Below are 22,011 nucleotides of genomic sequence, written 5' to 3'. Positions count from 1 at the left end.
ATTGCACTTTATATGGAGTTTCTAAGATTTTAGTGATAGGCCTGATGACAGGGTTTAGTCTGTGCTCGTTGTTTGGCGCACAAAGCCAAAAATATTCATGAAGCATCGATTTGGTTTTTAAATTGCGTCTTGGACGGGAGCGGCTCCGATTTGCTGCTCCAGAATAGAGATGAGACTTAAAAGACGTTCAGAGAACAGAACTCTCCTGGGTTGTTTGTATCGTGAAGAAGTAAAACTGCTGTCTCTTCGCTCGAAGCCCAGCATCTGGGTTTACAAGGTTTTTACAATCTGATAGTACCGATACCTGCCCATCTCAAACATTAGCAGAATCCGTGAGCACAAGACATTTCATTGATTGTTGTGTATTGATAAACTTCTTTCTTTTTTTTTCCTCAGATGATGAAGACGTTTTCTCCTCTTCGTGTTTTCTGTTTTTGGTGGCTATTTTTTGGAGATACCAGTCATTGATCTTTCACAGACCACCACACCTTACAGCCAATCATGCAAACTCAATGGATCTGATATGAACTCACTATCAACACCATAAGTTATAACACAGTACGTAACAAAATAAATTGAAATGAACCATCAGTCAACTCATTTTCTACAGTTGATGGCTATAAAATAGTAGTTTAAGGGAGAATTCCAATTTTTTTACTTTGTTTTTTTGTGTAGTATTTTACTGCTTAAGGAGGAAAAAAACTAAGCAATTAAACATGCTGCAGTGAAAATACAACTGGACTGAAAAACCCCAAAGGCACCTATTGCTTCATAATACAACAGAAGATTATTATGTCAGTAAATTCCATTTTATCATAGTAGTTGGTCCAGGTGGACGTTACTGTTATCTATTCATGTGGCATCTGAATTTTAAGCAGAAAGGTCAAACCTTCCTCTATTGTTGAAGGAAAACAACTGCAAAGGATCCACGGATTCAACTTTACCCTGTTTTTGTGTTCTTCTCGTCCACCTGTGCTGAGTCACGATGCTTATAACACCACCTTGACGGACTTATAACAGCCATCAGCCGCCTCTCTGTCCAGGCAGGCCCAGACTCGCCTTGTAAAATGATTATCCTGCTTGTATTACACTTCAAACAATGGCCCCCTCCTCATACCTATGCATGGCTATTTACCAATCACTAACTATTGGGAGCACAATGAAACTAAGACGGTAAACCGGACGATTTCAGTAACAATAAGACAAGTGGAATGCAGAAGAGCCGCATTCAGAGGCTGCGCTCAATCGCTTTTATTTAATAATATTACTTCATATCCTTAAACATGGATTGAAACTGAAACGACCCAAAGCATTGAAACTTTTTCGACCCGTTTCCATCAAAAACTACTTTTAAAATTAATGCTGAAGGAAGTTTGTTTGTTTTTTGAAGAAACTTAATTGTTACAAATAATAGATTACTGTATTATAAAAAATAAAAAAAAGGTGATGTTTGATTCTAGAAATTCTGGAGACAATTTTCTTGTTCTAAAGGAAAAAGAAGAACAGAGTGAACATGAAAAAAAGGTGTCATGGTATATTTGGTTGTAATTTTAATCTGGAACCCAGACCAGCCATGTCCCCACCAACAGGAACCAGATTAATTTACACACCATTAATACACACAAGAAGAAAAACAGAAAATATAAAAAAGAGAGAAGCAAACTGAAACAGCTTCACTGTAGGCAGAATGGTGTAATTAACTGGCTGACTGTAGAGAACCATGAGGGTTTCTTCTGTCTCCTTCCTCTCCAGAGGCTTCATCATGTGGAGTGTTACCTAGCCTGGCTAGCTCAGAAGATTATCAAACATGGAGTCAGATTTTTAAAGACATGGGCATCATCGCACTAGTCTGCAGTTTTGTAGATTTTTAAGCATTAAATTGCATGGAATTGCAGAAAAATATTATTTTGTTCTAATATTTTTGACCCCAAATTATGCTAATCTTGCCCCTAACACACAATCCAAGACACATCAAAGGATTACTAAAAGATACTAAAACATAACAACATAGGCTTTACACCACGTTTAATTCTAATAGACATGTTGACACAAAGGAAGGGCACATTTATTAAACAAAGTTATCCTTCTTATATGCATGAAATATTGGATGAGGAAACCTGTAAACGGACTGAGGCCTTAAATCTCTGAGGCTGCATGTAAGAACATGTTTATTACAGAAAGGTCGAGCCAACCACTCTGTGTTGATTTAAAAAAAACAACAACTGGGGGCTATTGTTTCACCAGGATATTTAAATAAGTTAATATATCAATCATTCACCCTTGAGGAAAAAGTTGCGTGCTACACACGGAAAGAAGAAGAGAATTACCAACCATCAGAGATTCTCAAAGGGCTTTCAGGGAAAGAGTATTGTTAGTGCAATCACTAATGAGATGAGTGTGTGTTGGTGCACCTGTGTGTGTTTCCAGCCCGTGTGTGTGTGTGTGTCTGTGTTTAATCAGGGACTGGGAGCCAATGAGAGGAGGATACGGGGCATAGCTGGAGGACACAGCGCTGGAGAGGAGGACTGCCCTCTGGAGATAACAAGGAAAGAGTGTGTGGAGGGAAGTGTGTCTGTCTGGCTGTAGCGTTAGCCTGCATGTTCGAGCCAACTATGTGCTTTATAAACACTGAATGTAGCATCCAGTAATGTGTAATAAACATATACTAGCCAACTTGGTTGGTTGCAAAAAAATTTATTATTGCATATAATCCTATGAGAAAATGCCGCTGTTTTGCATGTGAGTTATTACCTCAGGAAGGCGGTTCTTGACCTTCTGGTCTCCACTCCTGGTTTCAAGTATTCTCAAAGCAACATGATGCTAATTTGGGGAATTAAGGTCCATTGTTAGTAAAATAAGTGAAAAGGCAGTGGATGCTTTAAGCCCTGTTCTTCCAGCAAACAAGACACCAGCATGTCCTCAGGCGCTCAGTCAGATCCAGTCAGGATACAGGAGTTGTAATGCATATCCTCCAATCTCATCTAGCTCTAGGAAAACAAGCTTCAGACAAACATAATGCACCAGTTTTAATTGTTGAAGGCTAAGTTTAAAGTGGCTAAAAATGTTAAAAATAAGTAAATAAATACATTTAAATTAAATTAAAACAAGTAAACTGGAAGCCTTTCCAACATATTTTAGGGGATGGGTGAATGACAAGCATGAAACCACAGCATATAAAGTCAGAATGCTTGGTTTTGTATTTACAGAAGGACAAACACATTTTACTTTGTCTGTTCTGAGGAGATTGAAGACAATAATACCTGAAATATGTAAAAATGATGTCACACACACTCAGGTGTGTGTCCGTGTCACACACATTTCTTTTAGCCCATTTCAGTCCAGGTGGTGGATAGGACCGTGTGGTGGTGGTGGGGGGAGGGGGTGGCTTTAACCTATAACATTACTCTCTGCCATGTGAGGGATCACCAGACAGGTGCATGCTGGACCTAACCCCCACCCCTCCCCCACCCCCACTCCCACCCCCTTTTCACTCTTACAGACAGAAGCACAACACCGTATCTTTTGGTGGCCTCCTTCACCTGATGGCTGGGGTACTGAGCCTTAGGACTGTGTGTGTGTGTGTGTGTGTGTGTGCGTGCGTGCGTGCGTGAGTGCGTGTGTCTTAGTTGATCCATGCACAATGAAGAGAGAGGGTCTCTCAATGACCACCTGTTGGCCAGCTGTCGGGGTCCCGTTTCAGGGCCTATCTATCTATCTATCTATCTATCTATCTATCTATCTATCTATCTATCTATCTATCTATCTATCTATCTATCTATCTATCTATCTATCTATCTATCTATCTATCTATCTATCTATCTATCTATCTATCTATCTATCTATCTATCTATCTATCTATCTATCTATCTATCTATCTACGTTTTGCGACCAGAGGATGGGGTGAGGTGAGGAGCTGGGGGCAGAGGGGGGGCTGTGGGCAGCAGGAACCTAAGTGTGTCTCATTAGATGCTGATCAATGGCTCGTAGATACCGTCCTCTTCATGTCACATTACCATCTCTATAGGAGCGTGATGGAGGGTCGGTGGTGGAGCAGAGGTGTAGAGGGGGGAACTGGAAAAACCCAGTGATGAATGAGTGATGGAAATTGGAAGGCATGAAATGGACAGGAGGAGGACGCGAGGAGATGGAAGCCGGGCTGGAAAAGGATGAAGCTGGAGGCTGAGTGGGGGAAGGGCTTCTAATGGCTGCTGCCTCCATTAGGCCGAGCACTGGATGACAGAACCAGACAAGTGCTGAGATGATTTCTCTGGATCCGTATGTCGGCCCGGTGGTTTATTTGTCGCCATTAGCTGCTCCACCACAGGCGAAAAAGAGGAGGTGGTTGGAGAATATTGTAAATAGATCACAAGCATTTTATGTGATGATATATTATGCTCAAAAATACATTAAGTGCTAATTTTATGAGAATGTATTTATCAATTCATCATCAAACTCTGGCCACCCAAACTCTGCCCGCAAATAACCTGATTAATTGAATTTATTTCAAACAAGGTATTAAATCAGATTTAAGAAGAGGCCAAATAAAACAATAAGGATATTAACAACTATAAATATCAAATGGAAAGAGAATCAGCAGCTGTAAGAAAAGTCTCCGTCTTTCTTTTGGTTCCACAACATTGTTATGATTTGAAATATCATTCAAGTTTTTTACCGCCTTTAATTTCATTAAAACCTTTTGAACGTGTGAACTTTGACCTTCCTGTGTAGGAGGCTTTGTTACCAGAACAGGATCGACATAATGCAGTATTAAAAGACACAAATTTCTCCTGTTTTGTATGCAGACCAGCGTCGACTGTTTGTGCTCTCAGAGCTCCTCTCTGAACATAAGCACACTCTTATTAAGACTCAATTACAGGCAAGAATTAATGAATGCCAGAGCAATCCCGTGTGTGTGTGTGTGTGTGTGTGTGTGTGCGTGTGTGTGTGTGTGTGTGTGTGTGTGCGTGTGTGCGTGTGTGTGTGTGTAAAATGAACAAACCCATAATGCACAGGAAGCACCAAGGAGCGGCTACAAGAGTTCTGCACGCTAATAAACCTCCTGCTCGAATTAAATGCATTCATATCCCACAGAACGACACAGAAATGTTGCGGTAATTCAAGCTTTATTCCCGCAGGAGCTGCGGGTTCACCAGTTACACGTCTTGGGGCGCCATCTAGTGGTCACTCAGAAAACAGCGTGTCCCCCTCAGGCTCATCGAGGAACTGTGGATGAGTGCCATGTGAAAAAAAACTGTCCTATGAGGGATTAAGACCTTATAATGTCAGATGTGTGACGTCAGAGGTGACCTTTAATTCACAATCCTGTTTGATTCTTCAGTCTTTGCATGTTGGAGGTTCTACTAGTAGGAAAGAGACGGACAGGAAAGAAATGTCTGATTGAATGAATTACCTGTAGTTATTAGATTTAAGGATGGCAGATGTTCACATCGTACTGGAGAATGGATTGTTAAGCTCCCTTTCACCAGTTAAAAAGTGCCCCTCACTGGGTAAAAACTACCCCCGACTGAGGTAAAATATGACCCTGACGGGGTAAAAACTGCAGACAAACCATGTTGCCGGTAACGTTCACCAGCTGCCAGCAGACGGTTGTTGTTGGAGTTCCCAAATGTTTTCTGGATGAACCCTCATGACCAGGAGACAAACACATGTTCACTCTTGTATTTATTGTCAGGTGGCTAAAACGCCACCACACTGAATGAAAACACACAAGTGCACATCAGCAACAGCTTCATAACAGAACAGAGTTGTAATCTAGGGTGACGATTAAAAATAATCCATTGACGTGACTTTGAGGCTGAGGTGGAGAGAAGAGAAGGCATTTCACTAAAAAGATCCTTTTTTACATGATTCAGACACAAACTGACACGAGGCACAAATGAACTTTATGAGTGCATGTATGTCAATAAGGCACATTTAAGTATTTTAATATCTAATTTCTTGGTGAGTTTTAACCCTAATGACATCCAGGAATTGGACAGAATTCTTCAGACAGCAATAAAAAAGTAGAAAAAGATTGAGGAGACAGACATCATTTTGGTTGCAAGTGCTTTTTTAACCCTCCTACAGAGTGACTGGTCATGATTAGTCCAGCTAGAGATCAGTCACACGTCAACCAGCTGATGGTTCATCACAACTTTACACGGGTTTGTCTTTGTGCACATTTCTATCAAAAGCTACAAGGCCTTCATGCTTAGCCTTCATAGCACGTCTGATGTACCTTTAAAAAAGATTCAGTAAATTCGTCCAACATGAAATCCTGAACTTGTTCCGAGTGAAACGTTCCCGCTCAGTCGCCACGTCATCAACAGTTCTGACGAATCCGGCATCAGTGTGCGTCCAGAAACAGTCCAGCTGGCGTTTCAGAAGGCGGCGCTCAGAGGAGGTGTGCGTTCAGGTCGTACTTTTCACAGAACTTGTCCGTGATGGGGATGCAGGTGAGGTATTCGCACCAGTCGCACTTCACCGGGTAGACGTAGAAGAGGACGGCCAGCGCCGACAGGAGGCCGAGGAAGATGAGCAGGAAGACGCAGATCTGGACACGCTTCCGGTACATGTCAGAACGGCCGAAACTGAGGAAGAAGAGCAAAAGAGCTTACTCTGAGTTTACACACAGAATTGTCACACACACACACACACACACACTTCCTGACAAGACAGACTGAGGGTGAACGCTTGAATCAAGGAAGCGTTCCATTATTTGGCCTGGAATGACTCAAGATATTGATCAATATATTGCTGATAAATTATTTTTCACATGCATTCATTAAAACTCAAAGATACATTCAGGAGAGGCTCAGCTTGGTTTAATATGAAAAAATGATTCATTTAATTATGCTGGTCTTTCATTTTAGCGCATAAAAAAAACCCCCAACCGTGCTGACGCCTACCTGATGTACGGCAGGAATGCGAAGGAGAGGAAGAAGCCCGACACAAACCCGCAAATGTGGGCAAAGTTATCGATCCAAGGAAGCAAACCGAAGGAGAAGAAGAAAACTGAGATGGCCAGCAGCTTTGCGAAAGCCCGCCACGGTCGCTCCAGGATCTGCCAGCTCTGAAACAGCTCCACAAACAGGCAGGCCAGGATGCCAAACTGGCTGCCTGCAGGACCCACCTGAGGAGACGCAGAAGAAACACGTCACGGAGTTCAGGCCTGGCTTCAGGCGTTGTGTCTGGGTTTCGTTGTACCTCTGCTCTGTACGGCAGGAAGATGGATGAGGCCAGGTTTCCTGTGATGCCGCTCAGCATGTAGATGATGGAGATCCTCAGCCAGCCAGCCAGCTTCTCGATGTCCCTCAGTATTGTCATCTGGAAAAACACCGACACCAGGCAGTGCAGGATCCTACCGACGCAGACATACAGATGTTTTTATGTCTGAGTTGTGATTTTTAAAGAAGTTTTCACATCGCCTGCCCTCACCCCGCGTGCAGGAAGAGAGACAGCCAGAGCCTGGAGAACTGGTCTGGGATCTCTGGGTTGAGGAAAGGCAGCAATCCACAGACGTCATCCATGCAGGCCACCTGAGAGACAGAGACTTACGTTTCCATCAGGCAGCCGATGGATCCACATCACCGTGTGAAGGAATAGAACAACTTTAAATTCAGCCAAATATCCTTTTAGTTATCAGGAAACCAACAAGCTCCAGTGGCGCAATCGGTTAGCGCGCGGTACTTATAAGACAGTCACCTGTGGAGCGATGCCGAGGTTGTGAGTTCGAGCCTCACCTGGAGCAAGTATTTTAAAATGTGTTTTGTTTTTTGCATCTTTGGAATATTTACTGTTGTTAGCGTGAGTAAATAAATGCAGCAGTAAGACTAATTTGAGGAACAAGGAGGTTGTAGATGAAAAGCTGTGCCTCTTGGTCCTACCTGTGAGCAGAGAGTCGCCTCCTCGTGGAAATAGCCGTGCATGAAGTTGCAATACTCTCTGGAAGTGATTTCACATCTGAAACACAAAACACTTCATCAGCTTCTGGAAAAAAAGGCCCAACACGTCAGGAAGTTTAACGTTTAAAAAGAACTTCTGCAGCCAGTTCATGTGTGAGGTTATTATTCATTAGCAGGAGATACTCTACTGCAAACAACTTCACATCCATTTGAATCGCTTTAGTCCTGGACCCAAATACTGCACATAAATGCCAGGTCAAGCTTGACTGTAGTGCTCGCTGGTCCTCACCGTCCTTTGGTGCCGATGCAGCAGGGCCGGCCTGTGATGGTGCAGTCTATGTGGGGGAGGTTGGTGTGATTCCCAGAGCTGTACCTCGTACAAACCTACAGATCAGAGCCACAAACAAAGATTAGCTTGTTCATAACATTAAATATGGGCATCTAATCATTACGTACTATATTCAGACATCACTCTGTAGACAGCATGACAACCGCATGAGAACTGCACCATACAGTAACTAATGATCCCTTGAATCCTTTAACTTCATTCTTATATTTATCCTGTTGTGATGTTTTGTGTGATGTGACAGCTTTTTAAATGTGTTTTAAAGATAACTTTATTCTCATGGTTTTCAACGACATTACACGCTTATGTGATCACAGTTGGTGTTCGGGGACGTCGGTTCCGTCCGGTCTGACTGTACTTGAACTGTTAACATGTGATGTACTCACAGGCCACGTGGTGATGTCATCAGGCCACTCATGAGGGGAAACTGAAGCGGGCTCCAGACAAGTCCTACAAAATCACATTTGGTCTAGATGATGATGACTACAACCTGTGTCCTCCATGAAATGTCACAGACTGCCGTCACAGAGACGTCTCCCTGTGTTACCTGGGGTCCTGATGGCAGACTGAACCATGACGACGGAGCGTACCATTCAGGGGGGGGGCACTGGGGTGCTGAGGCCACTTCACCCACACAGCTAGAGTACTCTGAAGGAGGAGACAGACGGAGACGATGAGGATTCTATTGAGCTGCTGTTGCTCTTAGAGACGTGTAGCCTTCAGGGCTTCACCGACCGAACATTCCTCCTGGAGGGTCTGCAGGCAGCCGGAGCGGTCGTTCCTCACGCAGCAGGCCGACTCGCTCTCCTGAGCTTTCTTCTCCTGGATCAGTTGGTGGATCTCTTGGTCTTGACGCATGCAGGGAGAAAACTTGGCTCCCAGGTGGATCAACGCCTCCTGCAGAGGATCAGATCAATCGATTATCAGATCAATTTGACCATTTATCCAATACTTTTAATTACTTTCAGTCAACTTCTTTAAATGTTCACGCCTGGCTTTAATTTCTTACAGGTTACTTATATATTTATATATTGTCTATCCAGCATATTGTTTGTTAGCTATTTACTGTCATCACAACAGTATATTAAAAAAAAGAAAAAATTAGGATCCAATTCAACAATTTATATATTTTCTTAAACATTATCCATATTTCAACATTCAAATTCTTTAGCTTATTCTAGTCTTTATTTCTCAGCACTGTATGTATTGATTTATCAGTTTCAAATTATTTTAAACTCTCTATTTACTTACTATTTACTACAGTAATTACATTTGGCTTAAAACACTGAGCTAATCAACAGTTCTTGAACAAAGGATCAAAACAAAAATGTAGAAAATTAGAACTTTTCTGACCAGAACACTCGAGTAAATCTGTGTTATACAACTATACGTAAAAACAGAAGGAAGATACTTACAGAACTCGGACCCACCCAGAAGTTTTGTTGTTGTACAAACTTAACATTTTCATACACGCCCTTGTTCCTTAACACCTGTAAATAAAATTCAGGATGTAGCGTTACTGATATTTCTACGTTGTACTTTCTATAATTCTCCAGCAGTAACGATACAATGGGAGTAAACGCTGTCAAACACTCACAGAGTCGACGGCTTCATGCTGTGAGAAGCCCACAGGGGCGATGCCATAGATGGTGACGGCCAGAATGGTGATGAGCAAATGAACAAATGTGATCCAGTAAGTAAAAAATGGCCTAGAGAGGATAGGAGGACAATTTTTGACTCTTTCTTTCATGGGAATTGTTAACATCTCTATAAGTTCATGTCAGAGGAGTGTCTGAGGAACAACACACACACACGTGGGCGTCTCACCTGTGATCGTCCATGTCTTCAATCTGTCTTTTGACAAAGCTGTCGATACGCTTGCGGTACGTCCTGTTTGTGAGACGACCCACCATGCCGAGCCCATAGGGCCGCTTCTCTTTGGCAAAGAGCTTCTTCACAGGGACCACGATCCTTTGCCCCCGCTGCTGAGTGTTGACACTCACCACTTCCTGTTTCAGACGCACCTTAGGTTGGACCAGAGAGACGTCTTTGGACTTCCTCCATCCTCGCTCCAAGGGCCTGGAATGAGAGATTAACTTCATCAACGCGTCAGTGGAACGACGTTGGAGGTTTACGTTTTAAACATAGTCAGCTCACAGCATCAGGTGACTCCTCTCCAATTCGTTCTTGTCCAGTGCGCTTCCTGTGAGCTCGCTGTCATCCAGCTGCTGGAGGGCCGCCTCTGACGGCGTCTCGAAGACGTCATCAGCATAGCTGGACAGATCGTCCTGCAGCCCGTCCTGTGAGGACAAACACGGAGCGGGTGAGAATTCAAAGGAGAATAACGTGTTTTATTCATGTAATGAAAAAATTACATGTTATTCATGTGCAGATAATCAGTGACTTACAAGTTTCAACATCCCCTAAGTCATAGCACCAAACACCTCCATGAATGTGATGGTGTTATCAGTGTTCCAGTTAGAAGTAATGTACCGGTATTAATGGTGTCAACATGTTTACGTTCAAACTAAATGATAGATGATAAAACAGTTTTTTCTCATAGAAAATAAAAATGAGAAGTTAGGAAGTTTTCCCTTCTCCATCAAGCTGCAGAAAAGGTGCAGCACAGGAGACCGGATCACGTTTGGTCCCTCAACTGATGCAAAAAATGGAAAATCCGTTGGAAAACTAATACACGACTTGTGTGTAAATGTGTTCACTGCTCACTCTGGTGAAGAAGGACGTGTCCAGATCATCGGGGAAGTCCAAAGTGTCGTCTTCAAAGAAACTCGGAGGCATGAAACTCCGTTTGGGACACCGCCCCGCTGTGCTGTCTCCTAATGTGCGGCCCTGACAAATACAGTTTTACAGTTATCATCAGTACCGGTGACACAGAAGCAGAGAGAGGACGTAAAACACAAGAGTCCTGGTTAATCTAAAGGAATCCCTGACTGTGTGAGGCTCACATAGCAGCTGCATACATCCACACATGGAATAACTCCATGAACCACATGTAGGATAAACCAGTAACTCCAGTCCACACTAACTTGAATACACACTCATGCCTCTCTATGTGTGTGAGACCCATCTGTCCTCCACTAACAGATTCTGTTTGATCTGTGACACAAGATGATGTCATATTTTACATCACGGAGCGACAGACAGATTCACATGTGTGTGAGATGAGGGATGAGGACCATTCAGATGTATTAATGGACATAGATGGTCCTCATGTGGATCCACACAGGAAATAACAAGTTATGCCACGTTCAGAAGAACAGGACCTGGTAGTGATGTTGAGGTGGAGTCTGAAGCACGCATTTCGATCAATAAAAGGTTGGATCTGAAACAAATGGACCTCTGTTTCTGGATTGAGGACTTCATCAACCTTGATGGATTACCACCACCTGGATGAATGAGAATCCTCATCAATAACTGCTCGTATGCACTGAAAATCCACCTTCATTAGTGCTGCTGCGGCTTTCAGACTCATGACTGCGACGGACTCCCGTTTGCGTCGTCGTGGAAACCGGTTGAGGGCGGAGCGGGAGCTGGAAAAGGAGCAGAGCGAGGCAGTGCCGGGGGTGATGGGAGTTTGCGGGACGCTGAAGCCGTCTACGTCTTCCACCACACGGAAGGCACGACCCCGGGCAAGGGGGTCTACGATCTGCACACACACACACACACAGTTCTGGTATAGATATGTACTCTCCGTGGGCGCCTCTGGTTTAGTGGTTCCTTAATGCTTTATAATAGCAGCAAAGATTTGCCCACTCTGCACAAAAAGCAAGCCCAGAGTTGAATATCCAACATGAAACAGTCTAATTACTGGGGTACTGATAAGAATGAACTGATGGTAGCGTGCTTTAGAGCTACAATTAGAATGAAAGCACTTACCGGTACATACACATCAAATGCAACTGGAGCTAGTTTGAAATGGATTGGAACTGATTCTAATAATTTTTCACTAACTATCTTTATATATTAGCTACAGGAGTTGTAACGCCTGTGTCATCTCATTGTTTGATTTTTTTTCCTTCATGCATTCATCGTCACACAGTCATCAGTTGAACCCAAGGCAAAGCAAAGAAGGGAAGCAAGCACCGGAAACGTAAAATAAAGGGCGAGGGTGAAAGAGTGATGGAGGTAAAGTACTGGAATGAAGTCATCCCTTCTCCTCCTCCATTCCTCCCAGGTGCCCCGGGTGCGAGCCTACCCTCTGCATGCCATAGTGGTGGTGACTGGGGTGGTGGGGTGGGAGGTAGAGGGGAGGAGGGGTCTCAGTGCTGGCAAGGGAGAGGTTGTCCTGGCTGTGCAGCTCCAGCTCCCGCATCACCTGTGCCTTCAGACCCCCGTACAGATGGCTGCAGTGCTGCAGACTCTTCCTCCTCCATCGCTGCGTGCTGTCGCTGTCTTTGCTGACCCCGAACCAGTCGGCCGTCCCCCTGAGGAAAGGACAGGCTGGTTAGCTGACGACAAGCTCATTGCAGAGAGATTTCAGAAAAAATGCGACAAGAGGGATTTGAAACAAAGATATTTTTGATTCAAGGCTGAGAATCTACATCCATGCTGATGATTTAGAATCAGAATCCTGTATCGATCCCCAGGCGAAAGGCTTTTTGTTACAGCTGCTCTGTTTCAGAATATATGGATTAAGTCGGAATCAAAATAGAGAATTAAGAATTAAGGAGAAAGAGCAAAGGAACTCATAGATAGCACTGACAGAATCAAATAATTGAAGTGACTGTTCTACTTGTGTTCATTCTATTCATATTCTGGGCCCACGCTGAGGCCCCTGACAGATCCAGCTGTCGGCCCGTCCTCTTGACTGACAGAACAAGATGCCGATTGGTTGACGGACTGCAGCTGGTTGATGGAGATTAGCTGATGGGATAACTGAATCATTAGTTGATTTCTTTCTTATTTCTAGTGTTGCGGAGAGCCATACATGGAGGAAAGACAGACCATCTGGTTTTGAAATCCTTGAATGTGGAGTCTTCTTTGGTTCTTAGACAGACTCACTATACAGCCAAAAAGCGTTATGGGCAGGTGGAGTGACTGGAACATATTTTTTGGCACTGACATGAAGAGAATTTCCCCACATTAAATTTATTTCAGACGCGTTTTCCAGATGGAGGTTAAGTGACTGGATGATGAACCTGGACTGGCCTCCAGCCCACAGACAGGATAGCGATCAGGATGCAGCAGGCCAGTGTGAACTAAAGCGCAGAACGCTGTTAGAGGAAGACATCCTCAGAACGTCCGCTCCCCGCTCCTGTGGCTCTTTCTCCCGTATCTTAATCTTTCTCTGTGAATGTGTGAAATTGGAGGAAATCCTCTCCTCCTCCACAGTTGGATGCGGTCAGCAAAGCATCATCTGACATGTATGTTTGTGTATGTCCCGCATTTAAATCAATAAATAAGAATTTGGTGTCTCGAGTCTTTTTTGTTTTTTTCCCCGTGATGCGGTGCTCGCCTGGCTGCCAGGCTTGCATGTCCAGGAAGAGGAGGCCACTCTTGAGAGAATGTTTGGAGAGCAGAACCCTCGGTAATAAACACTCAAGCCTCATCATCAAGAACCATCTGGGGAAGCCTTTTAAGGCTGCGGAGGGGCAGGGCGGGGGCGGAATGTATAAGAAAGAGAACAGGTTTGGGGTTTTGGGCCCCCCTGAGCAGGAGAGTTAAGACACAAAGAGATATGAAAATGTCTGAATAACTCATTTGAGAAAACTTGTAAAAATTATTTTCTGAAGGTAAAATAAATTCTAACTCTCCCCGATGCTGTGAGTCTTTATTGACAGATGTTTGTGCGCGTGCACTCACAGGGATGCAGGTTGTGTTTGCCCACAGAAAAGCCATAAATAAAACATCTCACGGTAGTCATGGAAAGCACCAACGCTCATACGGGTCACATAAATATGAATGGTGAAAATAGGTTTTCTGATAAAAATGTAATTAAGCTGGAACAAAGGCCTTTATACCCATACTTTTAACTTTTTTTTTAATGGCCTAGATGATGATTGAAATGACAAAATAAGATCCTAAGGAGACACAAAATGTTTGTCTTTTTAATGTAATAATTCTTCCAAATAAACGTAATGAAATGACACTTTAGCCTGAAACTGTCTGTATCAACTCACTGCAGTGAGTGTGTCAGTGGTGGGTCACGATAAATGACGTTTATTTAGGTTCTATAGTGAAATACAAATTAAGACTACTTCTAATTTCCATTTCCATTTTGTAGCCGTGGTCATTTTTAAGACTAGTGAGATTAGTTCTTTCAGCAACATTTGAAATGTATCTATACTGATGAATTTCTACCTTTATTTGGATGCAATAATCCATTTGGACTTTATTTTAGAATATAAAGTAAAGAGATGAACACACATCTCTATCAAAATGCTGCACAATCACAAACCAGCGTTTTAAACTTCAGCTACTTGTACAGATAAAACAATCAAGCAGTAACACGAAAAATCAGTGAGATTTACAGCTGCTGGTCGGCAGAGTTCAGGACGGCTGCTTCCTTTATTTTCCAATACTTATATCCAAGATAAGATGAAGATGAGCTGCTGGCTGTAACCTCACATATATTTAACAGAAACTGACATGAAATCAATGCTGTTTTTTCACCACTAGTACATTTAATTCTGTTTTTTTTATTACTTTGGTTTGAAAAGCATGAATACCTCCACAGCAGCCTAACTTTATATCTGCAATCCTCTAACGAAAGTACCTCAAACCGACACTCGTTCAGTATCTTCTGCTGCAGACTCACCGGTCCAGAGAACCCTGGGAAGGGTTCAGAGTCAGGGTCATGCCTGGGGGGTTGAGGGGCCGTGGTGCCGTAGGGCCTCCATCACCGCCGTCATTAAACAACTCTTGTACCCCTTAATCCCAGATGAAATCTAAACCCAGATCTGCTGATCGCAAACTGATCCTCTGCAGACACACACCACGACGTCCACACGGGGGTGGTTTCCTCACACACAGGTCAGGGGTAGTTTGTAAGGCTCACTTTTAAGCAGCAACAGAATAATCACAACATGTCCAGACTCTGAAAAACATCCCTGTCCCGTTCAGCAAGACTCTGGATAATTAAAGGTCAGAGGAGGAGCTGGTCGTCATGGAAACGCAGAGAGTATCCTGATGTTCGGAGAAGCTCCGTCAGCTGGATTCCGTCACTGGAACGATCAAGTTCAATGATCTGACCTTGTGTCTCCAGCACACAAGTTTCCATGTGCCTCTGTGTGTGTGTGTGTGTGTGTGTGTGTGTGTGTGTGTGTGTGTGTGTGTGTGTGTGTGTGTGTGTGTGTGTGTGTGTGTGTGTGAGTGTGTGAAGCTGTCAGCGGTTGGCCAGCCTCCCAGTATCCTTCCTGGAGAGTAAAAGGGTGGCCTGTTGGGGGACAGGATGGCAGCTCTGGTCCTTGTCAGACTGATTATCCCCCCATCCAGAGCCCCGACGATCTCTATCAATGAGGTCCGTCTGCCTCCGTGGAGTGTAAACACCAGCCTCGCTTCAACACACAGAACCTCACAGGAAACGGGGGATTTCAAACGGGGAGAGACGGGACACGACGGGGGAGGAAGAGAAGGGAGGGAGGGTCCCGAGGCATGCCTGGACATGAAACCACACGCTCACGCAGGCGGTGGGTTTACATTGAACCTGGCCTCGCCGTGCAGCAGTAGAGTCACGTCACGTTCCGCTGAGCGTGTGAAGAGAGATCAGTTGGAGTCCTGAAATATTCTGAACGCGAATCCGAAGCCTGATCTGTCAATCTAAAAGATTCCATCACGTCAAAAACAACGACTGGAGAGCGTTCGTCCTCCAGATCAACAAACATCAGGACGTCACATGGTGACATGCACTTTGTTTAAAGAGTGAAGATCTGGACAAACGCACTGTGAGAGAGTTCATGTGGAGCCAACATGTATCAGATATGCAGTATATAGACACAAAGAGGGAAAAACATGTACAAAGCAAGAGATTTATTCTGCCTTTTTAAATAATTGTGGTCCTAAAAATAAGATTCACAACTAGAGTATATTTGGGAAACTTTGATTTCATTGTTAACTTTTGACGTAAAGCTTGCTCACCATTCCCCTTCATCACTAAAACCCTCCTCCTCCTCCTCCTCCTTGCCTGTACCTGATTATCTGTTTGGGTATGGACGAACGCCTTCCGCTCAGTATTTTGGGGATGCAGGACCGCCGTCGGACAGCCGACACCCTCCCGGGGCTCCTCTGGCCCTTTGGGGGAACCGTGTTGACTCGCTCAAAGCGCACCCGTTTCTCACTTTACACGCATCGCAGCAAGAGAACAGGACAGGCAGGCAGGGCCGAAGAGACGAGTGTAAATCAGAAAGAAGTCAAAGAAAAGGGAGGAAAAGAGAGGAAACAAGAGAGGAAGATTAATTAGTGCAAAACGGAGGAAGCAGCTAAAATTAGATTTGTTAGAAGTTTATTATGAGGGAATAGTTGTTAGATATTATAGACTGGAGGAAATCTGCAGAGGAGAGAGGTGTGTGTGTGTGTGTGCGTGCGTGCGTGTGCGTGTGTGTGTGTGTGTCTGACCTCTTGATGGATTGTGTGAAGGACGGTAGTCTCTCCAGAGGAGGTCTGAGGTAGTTGTTGGAGGATTCCACAGCTGTGATGCAGACCTGTGTGTTTTCTCCTGGCATGCTGACACTGCGCAGGCGCTTTACCGGCTGTAAAACACACACACACACACACACACACACACACACACACACACACACACACATGAAATATGTAAAATGCTGTTATTGACTGTATCTCATTCTTCCTCAACACGTATTATGAGAAGTGAGTGAATGTTATACTAACTGTAGAAACAAATATTGTAAATTCAGCTCTATTTTTCTGACTTTGCTTTGCTTAATTCTTTTTGTTTTTTCATTTTTTTTACCTGAACGAGTGTGGGCGGGTCTTCTGGCGTGAGCTGAATGGTTGGGATGTCCAGGTTTAGCCATGGAGGTTTCTTTCTCTGCAGGCTGCTGTTCCTGCTGCCCGGCTCATCCATGCTCGCTAGCTCCACCCCCCGCCTGCCAGCTGGAACACACAGAGGAAACGGGTTTGATGGGGGGGTCAAAATATGGTCAAGCCAAAGACATGATTCCCCTTAAAAAAAAAAGGTTTGTTGACGTATTACAAACACGTCGAAGACTGTGTATGAAATCAAAAGTAATCCGTGTGTGTGTGTGCATGCGTGTGTGTGTGTCTGTGTGTGTGTGTCTGACTTAACCTGATGGATGATGTAATTCTGGCCTGTTAATGATCCAATGCACTCAGCTTCATTGTTTTGTCCTTAAAAAATCAAGTCTTGTGTCTAATTTGATTGGTTCTAAGGGTTGTTGTGTTTGTGTAAAACAAACCTTTATTGTATTTTATGGATCGCTTCATTTTTAAATGTCCATGGATGCCACAATTGTAGTGTAGAACACGAGGAACTGTCATCTTGAAATCCAATTTCACAATGCTGTTATAGGAGTTAATAAAGAAAATTTATAAAGATAAACTTAATCTGCGACTGGACAGGAAATCTCCTGGGAAAACTAAGAATCGCTGACGATGTAGTCAGACTACATAAGTTCCTATGTTCTGATTCAGACAGAATAATGTCTTGTTTTTTCTGCATGTTTTATTGTTACTGCTTAAAACCTCTGTTCCAGATGCTCAAACTCAACCTCTGCATCACTGCAGCTTCTGTAGGATGCAATGAACATCTGCAGCATCACAGCCTCTGACACACGTCCATGCTTCCACACCACAAGATGGTGCCAGACGCCTCACATGCAAGCATCTCCTCTCAAACTCAGACATGCACAGAGGAAAAGAAAAGATCACGTGGTCTGAGAGCAGCTGGCAGACAGTGTTGGACAGAGAAAACCTGATAGACCGAACAACTCGGCTACACAAACAGAAGCAAAGCCACGGATTGCCAGACCAAAACCTCCATTTATCCTCTTGTTGATGGGTAATGGGTTTATGGGAAGATGCTGGCATTTAGAGTTGTTCCTGTTGTTTCAGTGGAAGGTATATTAGATGAAAGAAAATATTCACAATCTTTACTCTTTCCAGTGCGCAAACTCAATTTTTAACCACAGTTTGGCAACTGGTATGGCAGATTGTATCGGGGGCTAACAAATTGGGCTGATGTTGGTCCAAACATCTGGTGGAGATCTCTCTCCAGCTGACTTGATTAAAAACAAGAACCCTGTTAAATAGAAGTAAATGTGCACTTGATGGCTATATAAATACCAATGTGTCAACATAATATACTAATTCTATGTCTGCACAAATTTTTATACCACGTCTCACTATTTACCTCACTAGAGGTCTTTCAGTGCGAGGACTAACGGAGCACCGTCTGAGATAATGACTTGTAAATCATCTGAAGAATGGGATGGAGCAGCTGAGGTTACCCTAAATACCGGTCATCCAGGTCATAGTCGACCGCTGTGTTGAACGTAGTCGCCTCTTCAATCTCCTCTGAAGATCCAAGACGACTGTTCAGTTTTTTCTGAATCTTCTAGGATTAGAGGCAAAATTGTAGTTAAGGCCCGTTGTTGGGGCGACTGAAGGCCGTGATTGGTTGTCTGCTTCTCTCAACCATCTGCCTGTCCACATTTATTTCCCTATTTACTTGAAAAAATGGTTTAGTCCAAGAGGAAGTGATTGAGCAGAAGTGGGCCATTACCTGATAATAGGACACCTGCATGGGGCTCTGGTGAGGCAATAAGCGACCACCAATGAGGAACTGTGGTAGATCTCAGATTTATTCACGTGCTAGGAGTGAAATTACTCCCATACCCCGTCTACATCCGTTAACCAAACAAAAACCGTCATCTTAGGTGAAGCTAGAGATGATAATTATTCACCAACCAAAGCCAAGTCTGACAGACTGAAAGCCCTGCAGCTGCTGGACGTCTTGATTCCAGAGATCACAAGTGTTCTTCATTGGACTGAAACCCCGTCGGTTTTAAATCTATGGCATTGTTCCCTTTTCCGGTGCATTCGCTCTTATCTGTTCTCATAGTGAACACCTATACACAATTCTCAGGTGTCTTTTCAGCAATGCCTGCAGAACGGGTGTAAACATGTAGCTATAAAACGTGAATGTTTGGGCAAATAAAACGTGTGAGTACTCAGACATGAATGAGAGCATTAATGCAACACAAGTTTTGGTTGACCACGAGTTCCCCCGCAGTTCAAAAAAGATATTCAACACATCCCTTCTTCTCCCATTACATATTGATCTCCTGGAACTGTAGATGCTTGTATGTTCTTCTTCTACACCGGACTTGACACTGTATCTTCTATAATCTGAATGAATGTTAAGCTAACATGCTAAAGGAAACCTTTGGAGACACTGATCGTTTGTGCAGCAGATGCGCTGCAGTGGGGCTTTTTTCTTTTCTTTTTATTTCCCCAAAGTTTATGCCTGAAGCACCAAAATAAAAATTACATGAGTCACAGACAACCTTTTGATTTCTTCTCTTTTTTTTTTTTTGTCTTTGGGTTTGGGTTTTTCGGGTCAACTGTGAAACAGCTTTTTCACTAAGGTTTTGTATAAGTTAATATCTACATGCTTTGGTAGGATAAGTAAAGGATAAAGGGTACCAATGTGTAAGATACTGTATTTTACATCCAAAGCACCAAAGTGTTTAACTAGAAACCAGGTTTCCATGTATCTGACACACAATCTAACTATATTCTATATTCCTGCAAACCAGAACAAGCCCCTGTGATCCTCACAGCAGTAAATACTAGAATAATGACAATAAATGGAAAATGATTATCTGATATTGTCACAATAAGCACGGAATTTAAAACTTCGAGGAGATACATTATTTCTATTCAATTAATATTTTGATGTTTTTTAAAAAGTGGCTTCTACTGAATTAAAGCTATTTTAATGGTTTCAAACATTGAAGTTTGGGAAACAACCAAACACAACAGAAATCCGTAAGTGGACAAATGCTTTTTGACAGTACTGTATAAGTTAGATGTAGGTTTTTCTTCTCAACATAATGATCAGATATCAAAACGTAGACCAGCCCTGAAGGCAAGTTGACTCTTTATTTCCCTCGCCAATGTTTTGGCCTTACTGTGGTCAGATTTGGAAGAGTCTGCCTCTCTTACGGTCATAGAGGATAAACACGTCCCTGCAAATAGAAACCTCCACCAGAACAATCAATGACCACATCCTTCGCTTATTCTGTACTTGTGATGCTGCATGTGTGTGTGTGTGTGTGTGTATGTGTGTGTGCACGCTGACATCTCCTGATGCATTTACACAGTGAAGCATCCTGCACACACAAGTGTATGCAACCAGTATATGAACACTCACCAGACATTTGTCAGTTTCTTCATAGGTCATCATGCAGCCAGAGAAGAAACGCTGCATGATCCAAAATCACTCTCATCTTTGTCCATCATGTTTGTTACTCCATGATCAAGACCTCTGTTTTTGTCCTGTTGGGTTTTCATAACAGGCAGATTAGGGGCTTTAATCCCTGTGCTGTGCACCACATGACATTTCCCTGCTGTCATTCGAAAGAGGATGTGATTGGACAGTGACATCGGTGTCATCTGTCCCCAGCAGGAAGTAGCATCCACGACACAAGGGATTCATTTTCAGAGTGTAGGAACTGATTAGAACTTTGACAATCATTCCTGATCAGAGCCTTTCTTTCTTTCTTTCTTTCTTTCTTTCTTTCTATCTATCTATGTATCTATCTATGTATCTATCTATGTATCTATCTATCTATCTATCTATCTATCTATCTATCTATCTATCTATCTATCTATCTATCTATCTATCTATCTATCTATCTATCTATCTATCTATCTATCTATCTATTTCATTTATTCATGCACACATACAGTATGTGTGTATATGTGTGTATATATATTTAGATATACACACACATATAGAGCGACAGAAATTTCATCGATTTTTCATTCAGTTCAGCCCACGACACGTCAACGACCAGCGTCCTGGAATCATCCCCCCGCCCGGTTGACACCATGTCACCACATTTAATGCATCAAACAAACCGACCGAGGCGTGGCCCTGCCCCATTCATGACCCTGATAGATAACCACACACCACACACTCTCCCTGTTGATGTGGGATAAACTATAACATGACCGCGACAAGCCAAACATCATCAAACATCAAACTAGCAGCGCCCCGGGTAGCAGGCAGAGATGAGAAGGTCATTTAAGATAGATGGAAGAGGTAGAGCACCAAAGCAGGACTTGTCCTGACCCTGATCCCTGAGTCCAGTCTTGCAGGCGGAGGCAAACAATGAAGGTAGCATGGAAGTGTACTGGAAGTGAGTCAATACACTAAATCCAAGCTTCCCTCTAAACGTCTCCCACCCTCACCTCTTTCTTCTTCATGTTGTTTCATGTTTCATTCATTTGCTTTGGAATCCATTTGCTCCAGAATTACTGAATGACAACATATCTGGGTATCAATATTTAGAGGTTATCTAATAGACCCTCCAGTGTTGGATCTCTTCAGAAGTCAGTGGGGCAGAAAGTGAATTAACTGGCACAAGCTTGTGGAATATTTATAAACAGAAGCTTGATGGTTGATGCATGCTGTGTGTTAACTAACAACTAACACTATTTCTAGATATTTTTACAATTGTTTTGATCTGTTAACTCTTTACTCAAACAATCTGTTACCTTTACTGAGGTGAATTTCCCTGAGGGGTGACCCTTGAA

General features: G+C 43.2%; 1 protein-coding gene and 1 non-coding gene across 5 annotated transcripts; one reads left to right on the top strand and one right to left on the bottom strand.

Moving 5' to 3' along the window:
• Positions 1–5,675: 5,675 nt before the first annotated feature.
• rhbdf1b (rhomboid 5 homolog 1b (Drosophila)) lies at positions 5,676–20,764 on the bottom strand. 4 transcript variants are annotated; one of them, XM_068305697.1, is made up of 20 exons: positions 20,624–20,764; positions 17,180–17,322; positions 16,825–16,958; positions 16,400–16,546; positions 12,467–12,695; positions 11,711–11,917; positions 10,978–11,100; positions 10,408–10,550; positions 10,078–10,329; positions 9,848–9,959; positions 9,666–9,740; positions 8,986–9,147; positions 8,798–8,898; positions 8,637–8,700; positions 8,194–8,288; positions 7,887–7,962; positions 7,438–7,538; positions 7,207–7,360; positions 6,909–7,132; positions 5,676–6,590 (listed from the first exon to the last, which is right to left on the bottom strand). In XM_068305697.1, exons 1-20 carry the CDS (start codon positions 20,628–20,630, stop codon positions 6,395–6,397), a joined length of 2,745 nt encoding a protein of 914 aa, XP_068161798.1. In that variant the 5' UTR covers positions 20,631–20,764; the 3' UTR covers positions 5,676–6,394. The 4 variants fall into 4 exon arrangements, with proteins under 4 accessions (XP_068161798.1, XP_068161799.1, XP_068161800.1 ...); XM_068305698.1 differs by having other exon boundaries at positions 12,587–12,695; XM_068305699.1 differs by lacking the exon at positions 16,400–16,546.
• trnai-uau (transfer RNA isoleucine (anticodon UAU)) lies at positions 7,657–7,750 on the top strand. Its single transcript has 2 exons — positions 7,657–7,694; positions 7,715–7,750. It is a non-coding gene; the product is annotated as a tRNA-Ile (tRNA).
• Positions 20,765–22,011: the final 1,247 nt, after the last annotated feature.

The sequence above is a fragment of the Antennarius striatus genome, chromosome 21, assembly GCF_040054535.1.
Source record: "Antennarius striatus isolate MH-2024 chromosome 21, ASM4005453v1, whole genome shotgun sequence".
Classification (NCBI taxonomy): domain Eukaryota; kingdom Metazoa; phylum Chordata; class Actinopteri; order Lophiiformes; family Antennariidae; genus Antennarius; species Antennarius striatus.
This window is presented reverse-complemented; position numbering and strand designations above follow the sequence as displayed.